The sequence below is a fragment of the Aquarana catesbeiana genome, linkage group LG01 (assembly GCF_042186555.1).
Source record: "Aquarana catesbeiana isolate 2022-GZ linkage group LG01, ASM4218655v1, whole genome shotgun sequence".
NCBI classification, from domain to species: Eukaryota; Metazoa; Chordata; class Amphibia; order Anura; family Ranidae; genus Aquarana; species Aquarana catesbeiana.
Window position 1 is genome coordinate 963,961,151 of NC_133324.1, and position 13,870 is coordinate 963,975,020.

A 13,870-nucleotide genomic window follows, 5' to 3' on the forward strand; every position below is an offset into this window, starting at 1 on the left:
CTGTGTTAATATAATAATTACAATTGGAAATGATGGACAGCAGAGATAAGCACACATTAAATTTGCATATCTGAGATTATTCCGGTATTTTCTGCCTCCAGATCTTATGAAATAATTGTCTTCGGCGGTCAGGATGGCAATTCAACAAAGGAGTGTCGGACTTTCAAAACCACCCTGTACAATTTCAGCTGGTCTCCGAGCCGTTATACCGCGGCTGTCCTTCCTGTAGAGAACCTCAACGAACCCAGAACCTTCATCCTGGGGGATAACCATCATTATAATGGGTTCCACAATGCTCCTCTTATCCCCAACCACAACTACGCCATCTACATTCGGGTCACCAGCCGATGGAAACACGTAGGTCTATACTGATTTCTTCCTGGTGTGTGGGTGCCATGAATGAGGTCTGATATTCTCTGTTTTCTAGAGATTGTGGTGGAAATGATCATTAAGGAAACTTCTGAACGAAAGAAAATATCAGTTACTAGAAAATTTTAGCTGATCTCTGGGCAAAGGAAGTTATTTTTCTGTATGTTTGGCTTCATGTCTCGCTGTATGCAGTTTGTAGGCAGATGCAGTCTACTTTCTCCACTGGTGGTGGCGCTCTTCCTCAGTGGCACTGCAGTTGGAGAGGAAGTCAGGAGGAATGGTGTTCCTCTGTGGTTTCCTGGGTCACCGGGGAAGTGATCCAATTGAATGCTGCTGCCCTGTATGACTCTGGTGGCCATTTTGGGTCAAGCAGAGCCTATTTAAGGCCCTGGCTCCCAGGCTGGGCACATATTTTGAGAGTGGGTAGAGTAGGGAAAGGTACCCTGCCTGGTAGAGACAGAACTAGCTGTAGGAAAAGGTTCCAGATGAGGACTGAAAGCGTAGGGCTTGCAAGTTCTCTGGACATCTTCCAGCTTGGGCAAGAGATGGCCAGGCTGCATTCTTCCCCTCCTAACAGGCACTGTCAGTTCGGCTGAAACCTGCCTTTAGATACCCGGGGATATTAATGCCATAACTTGATTTCATGTGTTTAGGAGGAAATTGAGCCACTGAAGGGATGGACGGAAAAATAAGAATCATTGTCAACTGACATTTTATTTCTTTTTAGTTATTGGTGTAAAAAGTTAAACACATGATGCTTTGTAACTAACCAGATGGACCATCTATTTTTAGGTGTGGTAGGAAAGAGGGGAAAAGGTTGTGTCTATTCTGTGTAAGTCGTTTCTGCAGTGTGTGTAGCCTGATCCCCCTGCCCTTCTAGTCCCTATGAAGCAGCACCTTCCTTAGGAGCCTATAGAAAGCTGCTGATCACTCCTGGAGCTGCCACCTGCTGACTGGGGGAGGTCAATATGAAATATTTATGTGCATTATTCCATGTTTATCTGATTGTCATTTTTATTGTTATGGTTAACTCCACTTTTATGGAAAAAAATAGCAAATAAAAAAAGTATAATCTAGCATATACAATTGCGACACAAGTCATATTGTAATTGAATGTTATTAAAAATAACTTTTTATTTTCAATCTGCAGCCACTATAATATTCTGTAAAGTGTAATGCAATATGGCTACCTGGAAGTGTTCTGTACACAGATGGTATACATAACGCCCCCCAGAAACATAATTTCCTGCTTGTGTGATTGGCTCACTGATTTTCCTAGAAGTCTGCACTAAGATACGAGTCAGATTTTAGGCATCCCCTGTAATAAAAAATGTCATTTTTGGTCAGATACTCCCAATAGGAAATAATGTCTTAAAAGGGATGCGTTACTACAAGTTTAACGCTGTATATTTCAGTGTGTTCTCTTCCGTTTAATGCAGTACAGTTCAGTGCGTTCCTGCAAGTTTAGCACCATATATTTCAGTGCGTTATCTTCAGGCTAACGTAGTACAGTTCAGTGCATTACTGCAAGTTTAACGCCATATATTTCGGTACGTTATCTTCCGTTTAATGCAGTACAGTTCCACCAAACACCAATTTCCATTATTTAAAGTGCATCCACGTACACATTTCCACATCTATATTACATTGTGTTAATAAGCTACCCCACCCTGTCATGTCTGGGAGGACAAAAAGCAGGAGGCAGATGTTCCCATGGCTCTGTAAGGGGGCCTGCAGCATATGTGTCCACAGGCAAATGGGGATGTGGTCAGTCCTCAAGCAGGGCATCATTTCCTCTGTTTAGTGATATTGCCCGTGCTATCCAGCCACAGCATGCAGAGGCGGTGGTGAACTAGCTTACTAAACCATCCTTATCATCCTCATCCTCTATCATCCAAGCAGAGACTGGTGCACAGTCCACTGCAGCTGCCAGAGTGGCTAAACCTGCCTCCTTGTCCACATCTATTCCTGCCATAGCCCCAGCATCAGGCATGGAGGAGTCAGCGGGGTTATTTGAACACAGCGTTAGCCACTTGCTCCTTGATGATGCACAGTCATTACTTGATTCAGATGTTGGTTCTGAGGTTGAGTTTGAGGAAGGCAGGAAAGTAAGCATACAGAGAGGGGAGAACACTGGTAAACAAATTGGCAGTCATGTTCCCCAGCCGCAGCGTATTACCAAGTTGTCTCCAGTGGTAATGAGGATGGAGGAGATGATGATGATGAAGTCACTGATGTGACTTGGGTGCCAGATAGAGCAGAGGAGGAAAGTGAGGGTAAGGCACAACACAAAAGAGGCAGCCATCATGAAAGAGTAGAAAGCAGCCACCCTATTCCATCACATTGTGGAGCTGTTATCTCCGGGACCACTTCCCACAGCTCAGCTGTCTAGGCCTTTTTAGCACATGTGCAGCTGATTGCACTGTTGCAATTTTCAAACTTTGTCTCAAGCACTTCAAGCATGGTAAAAACACCAACCATTTTGGTATCACATGCTTGACAAGGCATTTCACCTCCCACCACTCAGCCTGTCGGCAAAAGCACCTAAAAGCCACACAAAAGGGGCACAAATCTGTTCCTCCTCCTTACTCACCTCTGTCTGTCCCTGCTATACCTCATAACCTCTCAGCAGCCTGCACTGACAGAGATGATGGTAATGTGCAGGGTGTCCCAAGTCCTTGCAGCACACCACCAGCTGTAGACTATAGCCGACAAATTTCTCTGCCCCATCTGCTGCAACGAAAAGAAAAATAATACAGTCACTGCCACCCACATGCCCAGCGTCTAAATGCAAGCTTGTCAAAGCTGCTGGCTCTACAACTTCTGTTTTTCAGTCTGGTGGATTCTGCCCCCTTCCTTGATTTTGCAGAATGTGCTGCACCACAATGGCAGGTTCCCAGTCGCTTTTTCTTTTCATTCCAGCTCTGTACCATCACGTGGAAGGCAATGTTGTAGCATTGTTGGGTAAGGCAGTCAGCCGCAAAGTCCATGTTACTGCTGACACGTGGTCCAGCAAGCATGGTCAGGGATGATATATTTCATTCACAGCACACTTGGTAACTCTGTTTGCAACTCTGAAGGATGCATGACAGGGCACAGTGCTGCAGCTTGTTGTGCCGCCACGTCTTCATACAGCTAGTGGTGATGATGCCAGATTTCTCAGCTCTATCCCCTCCTTTTACTCCTCCGCCTCAATGCCCTCCTTTGCTGAATTTTCCTATGAACCACAAGTACCCCCTATGCGCTCAAGGGGCTATTTAATGAGTCAGGCTAAAAGGTGCCATGCAGTGCTTCAGCTGGTGTATCTAGGGGGCAGGAACCACACCGGAGCAGAGATTTCTGCAGCTCTGCATGGCCAGGCCCAGAGGTGGTTCACACCACGACCAGCTGGAGCCAGGAATAGTGGTGTGCGATAATGGCACAAACCTCCTGTCTGCCCTTAGACAGGGAAAGTTGTCACATGTGCTAGGCATTAAGGTGTGGACCTTAATTTGGTGTTGGAGCATTTCCTAAATAGGTACTCAGGGTTGGAAGATCTCCTAAAGCAGGCCAGAAGAGTCTGTAGTCATTTCAGGCGGTCATACACAGCCAGTGCTCGATTGGCTGAAATTCAGCAGGAATTCCACCTGCCCATAAACCGCCTGACTTGTGACATGCCCACCAGGTGGAACTTAACTTTGGCAATGCTGCAGCGGCTGCACATGCAGCAGGGGGGCGTCAACGAGTACCTGTGTGAGTATTGCAAAACGACAGGCTCAGGTCGGCTGAGATTTTTTTCCCCATGCCAATGACTGCTGAAAAAGGATACATGCACTGTACTGTCACTAGGCATGAGCTTTGAGTTCGAGTCAAACCCATGTTCGACTCAAACCCATGTTCGACTCGAACATCGCATGTTCGATTGTTTGACAAATTCGAGTGGCGCGTCACGGCCCATAATTCACTGCAGCATCGCAGTGCATTGCTGGCTGATGATTAGCCAAGCATGCACTGTGACCCGCATGCTTGGCCAATCACAGCGCTGTCTGTAGAAAGAGCCGTAATTGCCCAAAGCCAGGGTGGCTTTGGCCAATTATGGCTCAGGGGGTTTAGTACACGCCCCACGCTAGATAAGGCCGCCTGCGTGGCGGCCTTGTGTAGTGTGTTGCGGCGGCGGAGAGAGATAGACAGAGAGACAGTGTTATTTGATTTAAGTTAGATAGAGTAGGCAGGTGAGTCAGTTAGTTGCACTTACAGTGTATTGTGTATATATATGCATCCTAGGTGTTGTGTGTATATATCTATCTATATATATATATATATCTATATATATATATATATATAGATATATATATATATATATATATTTACACTGTATTCAGTTTAGCTAGATCCGTTTATGTTATTCTCTTCCTAATATACTGACAGGCAGGCAGGTGTTTTTACAGTATTTACAGTATTTACAGGTAGTGTACTGTGTCCTTTGCACAGTGTGCACCTAAAGCTACCTGAAGAAAATTGCTGGTGTTCTTCTGCTCCTAATAATACCACAAGCAGGCAGCTGCAGTATTTACATTTAGTGTACTGTGTCCTCTGCACAGTGTGCACCTAAAGCTACCTGAAGACAATTGCTGTTGTTCTGATCCTGTTAATACCACAGGCAGGCAGCTGCAGTATTTACATTTAGTGTACGGTAGTGTGCATCTAAAGCTACATGAAGACAATTCCTGGTGTTCTGATCTTATTAATACCACAGGCAGGCAGCTGCAGTATTTACAGTTAGTGGACTGCATACTCTGCACAGTGTGCACCTAAAGCTACCTGAAGACAATTGCTGGTGTTCTGATCCTATTAATACCACAGGCAGGAAGCTGCAGTATTTACAGTTAGTGTACTGCATCCTCTGCACAGTGTGCACATAAAGCTACCTGAAGACAATTGCTGGTGTTCTCATACTAATAATACTACAGGCAGACAGTTGATTCTGCTAACTGCAGTATAATCAGTATATATATATATATATATATATATATATATATATATATATATATATATATATACATCCCAGCTTTGTACAGCTACATCTCACTGCAGGCCATTAGTATGTCTGGAAGGCCAACAAGGAGAGGCAGACAGTCACAAGCCAATAAAAGAGGGCAAGCAGGCTCTGTGTCTAGAGGCAACAGTGCTGGTCATGGACACGGTGCATCCTCATCAGCACGTGGCCATGGGACACGCTTGTCCTTTTTTCGGCAGCTGGCCGTGTTGAGCAGCAACATTCAGAAGACTTGGTAGAGTGGATGACCAAGCTGTCCTCATCCTCCTCATCCTTTCTCACCCAGGCTCAGGGTACTTTGTCTGGCAAAGCAGCTGCCAACGTAGCCTCTTCCCTCGGCTCAATGGCATCAGTGACTTCTTCCCTAGCCCCACCATGTCCTCCTGAGGAGTCCCCTGAACTGTTTGACCACAGTGTTAAGTACATGCTCCAGGAGGATGCCCAGCATTTTGAAGGCTCCGATGATGGTACCCAGCTAGAGGAAGGCAGTAATGTGAGCCCAAAGAGAGGGGGTGCCCAAGAAGGACAGCAATCTCGCAGTCATGTTCCCCCAGCTGCAGCATACTGCCAGCTTTGCTCCAGTGATGAGGAGGGAGGGGATAATGAGGAAGTTACTGACTCAATGTGGGTGCCTGATAGGAGAGAGGAGGAGGAGGAGGCACATCTCCAACGAGGCAGGATGCCCTCCAGGGGCCTGCTTAAGGGCAGCACACCGACTGCATCACACCGCAGAGCTCCGCATGTGCAGGCGCTGCTGTCTCTGCACGTTATTCCAAAAGTTCTTTAGTGTGGGCCTTTTTTGAGACGAGTGCATTAGCTTGCACCGCTGCTATTTGCAACATATGTCTCAAGCGTATCTCGCGTGGCCAAAACATCACCCGCTTGGGCACCACATGCTTGACCAGACATACATGCAGTTCGTTGGCAAGCGTACCTAAAAGACCCACACCTAAGAACAAAGCGAACCTCTCCTTGCTCCTCATCAGCTGGGATCTCCAACCCCACTATACCTTCAGTCCTCTCTGAAGCCTGCAATGATAGGAATGAAGGTGTAGAATTAGATGTGTCGCAGCCAAGTACTTGCAGGCATTCTGCTATCGGTACACCGACGTCAGATTGTTCCAGGCACATTTCCCTGCCCCAGCTGCTGCACCGCCGAAAGAAGTTCGCTCCCAGCCATCCACATGCCCAGCGGTTGAATGCTAGCTTGGCAAAATTGCTAGCACTTCAACTGCTGCCTTTTCAGTTGGTAGACTCTGCCCCCTTCCGTGAGTTTGTGGAATATGCGGTTCCTTAGTGGCTTTGGTTCCCAAATGCCACTTTTTCTCCCGGAAGGTGATTCCGGCTCTCTACCAGCATGTGGAAGGCAATGTCTTGGCCTCGCTGGCCAGAGCGGTTAGCGGTAAGGTGCATATTACCTCTGACTCATGGTCCAGCAGGCATGGACAGGGACGTTACCTATCTTTCACCGCACACTGGGTGACTCTTCTGGCAGCTGGGAAGGATGCAGGATAGGGTGCAGTAGTGTTTGAGATAGTTCCGCCACCACGCCTCCAAAATTCTACTAGTGGTGATTCTGCCACACCTCTCTCCTCCACCCCCTCCTCTTCTTCTTCCTCCATGGCCTCTTCCTGTGCTGATTTGTTCTCGGAACCAGCGGTGCTCCGTAGGCATTCAAGGGGCTATGCAAGCACGCATTCAAAAAGATGCCATGTGGTGCTTGAGCTGGTGTGCTTAGGGGACAGGAGCCACACTGGGGCAGAGATTCTGTCAGCTCTGCAGGGGCAGATTCAGAGGTGGTTGACGCCACGCCAGCTTAAGGCAGGAATGGTGGTTTGCGACAGTGGCACCAACCTCCTCTCCACCCTCCGACAAGGACAACTGACCCATGTGCCCTGTTTGGCTTACGTCCTTAACTTGGTGGTGCAGCGGTTCTTGGGCAGGTACCCGGGCTTACAGGATCTCCTGAGGCAGGCCAGGAAAGTCTGTGTGCATTTCCGCAGGTCATATAATGACAGTGCTCGGCTGGCTGACCTCCAAAAGGAATTTAACCTGCCCAATAACCGCCTAATCTGTGACATGCCCACCAGGTGGAACTCAACGTTGGCCATGCGGCAGCGGCTGCACATGCAGCAGAGGGCCATCAATGAGTACCTATGCTACTATGGCACCAGGATAGGGTCAGGGGAGCTTGGTTCTTTTCCTCACGCCAGTGGGCTATGATCAGGGATGCATGCACTGTCCTGTCACCATTTGAGGAGGCCACGAGGATGGTGAGCAGTGACAGTGCATGCATCAGTTACACTATCCCTCTTGTCCACCTGTTGGAGCACACGCTGTGTGGAATAATGGACAGGGCACTTGAGGCAGAACAGAAGGAGGAAGAGGAGGACTTCCTTACCTCTCAAGGCCCCCTTTATCCAGACAGTGTTCCTGCGTGCCCGCCGTTCACACAGGAAGAGGACGAGGAGGAGGAGGATTGTGTCAGCATGGAGGTGGAGCCTGGCACTCAGCATCAGCAGCAGTCTTCAAGGGATCATTTACAGTCCACAGAAACCCATGGACTTGTACGTGGCTGGGAGGAGGTGGCTGCAGATCATGTCATCCTTAGTGACCCAAAGGACCGAATGCCTCAGCAAACCTACGCTGCATGGCCTCCCTGATCCTGCAAAGCCTGCCGAAGGATCCTCGTATTCATGGTATCAAGGGGAGGGATCATTACTGGCTGGCAACCCTCCTTGATCCACGTTACAAGGGTAAGGTTGTGGACCTTATCTTGCCATTGCAGAGGGAGCAGAGGATGAATCATTTTCGGGAGGCCGTGCAGAAAGGTTTGTGCAATGCGTTTTCAGAGCCAGCCTGGGAGGTTACAATTTCCTGGTCCTCTTGGACAACGTGTTACTGAGGCTTCGGTCAGTCACAGAAGGAGCGGTGGAGAAGGTTGCCGTCTGATCGATGCGTTCAGACAATTTTTTAGTCCGCAGCCCCAAGGTATGATCGGTTCCAGCAACCATCGCCAGTGTCTGATTCACATGGTGCAGGAATACCTAGGGGCAAGATCAGACTTGGACACCTTTCCCCCTGAAAATCCTCTGGGTTACTGGATCTTGAGGATGGATCACTGGCCAGAGCTTGCACAGTATGCAATTGAGCTACTGGCCTGTCCTGCATCCCGCGTTCTTTCGGAATGCACATTCAGTGCTGCTGGAGGCTTTGTAACTGATTACAGGGTGTGCCTGTCCACCGAATCGGTCGATCGTCTGACCTTCAATAAAATGAATCAGTCTTGGATCACCAGCTACCAAGCACCTGATGCTGATGTAACCGAATAATTTTTTTTTAATGTGAGATCCCTTCAAGACTGCCTATGCTGATGCTGAGTGGCTATCCTGTTATGCTAAGTGACAATCCTCTTCCTCCTCAATTTTCATACTGATAGCTTGTAAAAACATTTTTTGTTCTGGGCAATGCCACCAGTGGCTAAGATCCAATTTTTCTGCCCCTTTTTTAACAGGGGCGTGTAATTACAATTTTTGATGCAATAGTTTGCAGCAGGGCTCATTCCTGCGCTCCAAGTAGAGTATCTGTGAGGGGTTGCAGTGTTGTGGCACCGGCACCAATGCCCAAGGCCCAAATTTTCAGCCCCTGTTAAACAGGGGCATATAATTACAATTTTTGATGCAATACTTTGCAGCAGGGCTCATTCCTGCGCTCCAACTGCATCCAATAGCATCTGTGAGGGGTTGCAGTGTTGTGGCACCAGTGCCTAAGGCCCAATTTTTCTACCACTGTTCAACAATGGCATGTAATTACAATTCTTGATCTAATGGTTCAGAGCAGGGCCCGTTCCTGCGCCCACCAAGAGTAACTGTGAGGGCTTACAGTGTTGTGGCACCAGCACCACCACCACCAAAGGCCCAATTTTTCTACCACTGTTCAACAATGGCATGTCATTACAATTCTTGATCTAATATTTCAGAGCAGGGCCCGTTCCTGCGCACACAAAGAGAAACTGTAAGGGCTTACAGTGTTGTGGCAACACCAACACCTAAGGCCCCAATTTCTGCAGAGTATATAGGGCAGGCCCCCTACTTTCAAACATTCAACTTACAAACGACTCCTACTTGCAAACGGAAGGAGACAACAGGAAGTGAGATGAAATCTACCCCTAGGAAGGGAAATTCTTTCCTGTAAGATTTAATATGGGAAAAATGTGTCTCCTCTCCCCTGATGCTTTATCACCAATCCTTGTTTCACTAAAACCCCCAAATTTTCAAAAAAACATTTTACATTGGGACAGAAAGTGAGGTGAAATCTTCTGAAGTGGTGCACAGACAAAAAAACAAATGTTACAGGGGTGATAAACCTTCCCTATGTTTTTCAAAAAGCTTAAAAATAGATTTTTTGGCTGGAGCTACACTTTAAAAATGTACCAGTTCAAAATTACAAACAAATTCTACTGAACAACAAACCTACAGTTCCCGTCTTGTTTGCACCGCCTGTATACTGCTGTTCAGATTATAAAGGGCCTGGGGGCCCCACGCCTTTCCTTTTTTTAGTTTGGGTGCGGGGTTCCATTTAATATCCATACAAGACCCAAAGGGCCTGGTAATGAACTTGGGGGGGGGTACCCATGTCGTTTGTCTCACTGATTTTCATCCATATTGCCGGGACCCGACATTACATTAAAGCCGCATATATTTTTAAATTACTTTTATTCCTTTACAAATGTCATGTTGTGCAGGGACTTTTCTAAGCACGGGAAACATGCGCCACTTTACAGGCATACTATAGACACCCCCCAGGTACGATATTTAAAGGAATATTTCACTTTTATTTCACTTTTTTTTCACGATAAGCATCATTAAAATCACTGCTCCCGAAAAAACTTTTTTAAAACTTTTTTTGCATTGATACATGTCCCCTGGGGCAGGACCCGGGTCCCCAAACCCTTTTTAGGACAATAACTTGCATATTAGCCTTTAAAATTAGCACTTTTAATTTCGAACGTTTGAGTCCCTTAGACTTTATCGGGGCTCTAAAGTTTGCGCAAACTTTTGGTCCGTTCGCAGGTTCTGGGAGGTGTTCGGCTCATCCCTAACTGTCACCATTTGAAGAGGCCACAAGGATAGTGAGCCGTGACAATGCGTGCATCAGTGACACAATTCCTGTTGTGTCCCTGCTGGAGCATATTCTGCGTGGCAATATGGACAGGGCACTCGAGGCAGAGCATCGGGAGGAAGAGGAGGACTTCCTTTCCTCTCAAGGCCCACTTTAGGCAGACACCATTATTCCTATGCGACAGAACACACAAGAATAGAGGGAGGAGTAGGATTTGGGCAGTTTTGGAGGCATTGAAGCAGAGGAAGACATACGTCAAACAGTAAGAGATGGTTTTCCATCTGCAGAACCCTTGGGAGTAGTACGTGGCTGGGAGGAGCTAGTTCCAGATACTATAATCTTCAGTGATCCTGAAGAGTCTGCTTCTTATGCCTCTGCAAATTTGCAGTGCATGGGCTCCCTCATGCTTCAAAGCCTGCGAATAGACACAAGAATACGTGGCATAAAGGAAAAGGATCACTATTGGTTGGCAACCCTCCTTGACCACCATTACAAGGGGAAAGTCTCAGAACTCATCCCATCCCCACAGAGAGTGCAGTAGATGAAATCTCTTGAGGACACCTTAAAGAGGAGTTTATCTAATGATTTTCCCAACTCTGGTAGGTTACAGTGTTGTGGAAAATGTCGTTTTGAGGCTTTTGTTGGTCAAGAGAGGAGCGGTGGAGAAGGCGGCCGCCTAAATGATGCATTTCACAATTTTTTTAATCCTCGCCGCCCAAGGCTGTCAGCTTTTACATCCCATCGGCAGCATCTGCATCACATAGTGGATGATTATCTAGGGGAAAAAACAGAGATAGAGAGTTTTCCAGTTGACGATCTACTGGCTTACTGGGTCATGAGAATAGATCACTGGGCAGAACTTGAATTATGCAATTGAACCGCTGGGCTGCCCTGGTTCCAGCATGCTTTTGAATGGGCATTTAATGCTGCTGGAAGTTTTGTTATTGATAATAGAACGCATCTGTCCACAGACTCCGTGGACTGACTGACATTTATCAAAATTGATAAATCCTGGATTACCAGCAGCTATGAAGCCCCTGATGCCGATGTCACTGATTAATGGTTCTTGGCATGTGGAATCTCTGCAGGACTTCTATTCTGCCTAGCGCTGTGGGTGTTGATTTCATCTGGAAGAATTTTTTTGTGTAGGTTTAATGGGCACAATTAACACCCAAAGAAAGACCAATTTTTCCGCACCTGTTTGACAGGTGCATATCATTTTAATTTTTGACAGCAAGGCATTTCTTGCTTTCATCAAGAGTACCGTATATACTCGAGTATAAGTCGAATTTTTCAGCACATTTTTTTGTGCTGAAAGTGCCCCCCTCGACTTATACTCGAGTCAAGCACTTTTCTGCAGCAAAAAATTTCATTTTCCGAACCGACTTTGCGGCCCCGTATCTCAGGGCCACTTGGTGCTAGGAACCCCAAATTTGGTGTAGATACCCAGTGGATCTGGTACCACAACATATCCAAAGCTGCGGTTCCTAGCACCAAGTGGCCCCGATATACGGGGCCCCAAAATCGGTTCAGAAAATGTCATTCTATGCTGCAGAAAAGTGCTTGACATTTTCCGAACCGACTTTGCGGCCCCGTATCTCAGGGCCACTTGGTGCTAGGAACCCCAAATTTGGTGTAGATACCCAGTGGATCTGGTACCATAACATATCCAAAGCTGGGGTTCCTAGCACCAAGTGGCCCTGAGATACGGGGCCCCAAAACCGGTTTGGAAAATGTCATTCTCTGCTGCAGAAGTGCTTGACATTTTCTGAACTGATTTTTGGGGCCCTGTATCTCGGGGCCACTTGGTGCTAGAAACCCCAGCTTTGAAAATTTTATGGTGCTAGTTCCACTGGGTTTGCACACCAAATTTGGGGTTCCTAGCACTAAGTGGCCCTGAGATACGGGGCCCCAAATTCCGTCAACTGTGTCCATCTGCAGCAATGTCATTTCGGGACCCTTTGGGTTCAGAGACCCAAAATTTTGGCTGCAGCTAGGGGGCATCTAGGAACCCTTAACTACCGAGTTTGAAGTTCAGGGGACCTAGGGCTGCAAATGGGCACAGTGAGGCTGCAAATGGGCATAGTGATGCTGCAAATGGGCATTGTTGACCCTCTTTTCCACTTACAGTAGCTGTGCATTTCTCACCCTCATCTTATACTCGGGTCAATAAGTTTTTCCCATTTTTTTGTGGTAAATTAGGGCCTCGACTTATACTCGGAACGACTTATACTCGAGTATATACGGTACCTCTATAGGGTTATGGTGTGAGGGCGCCACTGACACCCAAAGACCAATTTGTTACTGTTATCTGTTACTTCTATCCAAAGTCTGTGGGAGACACCAGAATTTATCCAAAAAAATCTCTAATCTTATTCCCAGTGCATTACCTTGTGGCTTCATTATACAGACTGGCTCTGCAAGCCGTTGTTTACAAAATAAATAAAGTTTGCAGGGGAAATGTCATTTTGGCTTCATAAATGCAATTATTTCTGCAGCAGGTTCTATACACAGTACAGATGTGCCACTTTACAGGTAAGAAGCCTCTCTCAGGCACTACATTGAAAGGAATTTTTCATGTTTATGCTTTCACTTTAAGCATCAATAAATCACTGCTTATTTAAATATGATGCTTTTTACAAACTTTTTTTTCATTGATACATGTCCCCCTGGGCAGTACCCTACCGCCAGTACCAGTACCATTGTATGCCCAATTAAATAAGCCTTTAAAATAGACACTTTAGATTTTTCACGTTCAGGTCCCATAGACTTCAATGGGATTCGTTATTCGGTTCCAAGCGTTCGCAATGTTTGAAAGTTCTGGTGCGAACCGAACAGGGGGTCGTTCGGCCCATCCCTACTCAGCAGTAGGGATGGGCTTTATGTTCGGGTCGAACATGAGTTCGACTCGAACATTGGCTGTTCGGCCGTTCGCCAAATAGCGAACAATTTGGGATGTTCGCGGCAAATTCGAAAGTTAAAAGTCTATGGGAGAAATCAAAAGTGCTAATTTTAAAGGTTAATATGCAAGTTATTGTCATAAAAAGTCTTTGGGGACCCGGGTCCTGCCCCATGGGACATGGATCACTGCAAAAAAAAGTTTTAAAAACGGACGTTTTTTCGGGAGCAGTGATTTTAATAATGTTTAAAGTGAAACAATAAAAGTGTAAAATTCCTTTAAATTTCGTACCTGGGGGGTGTCTATAGTATGCCTGTAAAGTGACGCATGTTTCCCGTGTTTAGAATAGTCTGACAGCAAAATGAAATATCTAAAGGAAAAAAAGTCATTTAAAACTACTCGCAGCTATAATGAATTGTTGGTCCGGCAATAAAAGTTATTTGATA

At 46.5% G+C, this 13,870-nt stretch overlaps 1 protein-coding gene across 2 annotated transcripts in view; it reads left to right on the top strand.

Annotated features, from left to right (window-relative positions):
- Positions 1-13,870, top strand: part of LOC141121997 (uncharacterized) — a 267,457-nt gene that overhangs the window by 228,346 nt on the left and 25,241 nt on the right. For both annotated transcript variants that reach the window (XM_073611785.1, XM_073611794.1), the window contains exon 12: positions 102-357. In XM_073611785.1, the coding sequence (XP_073467886.1) occupies positions 102-357 (256 nt within the window). The remainder of the gene's footprint in view (positions 1-101; positions 358-13,870) is intronic.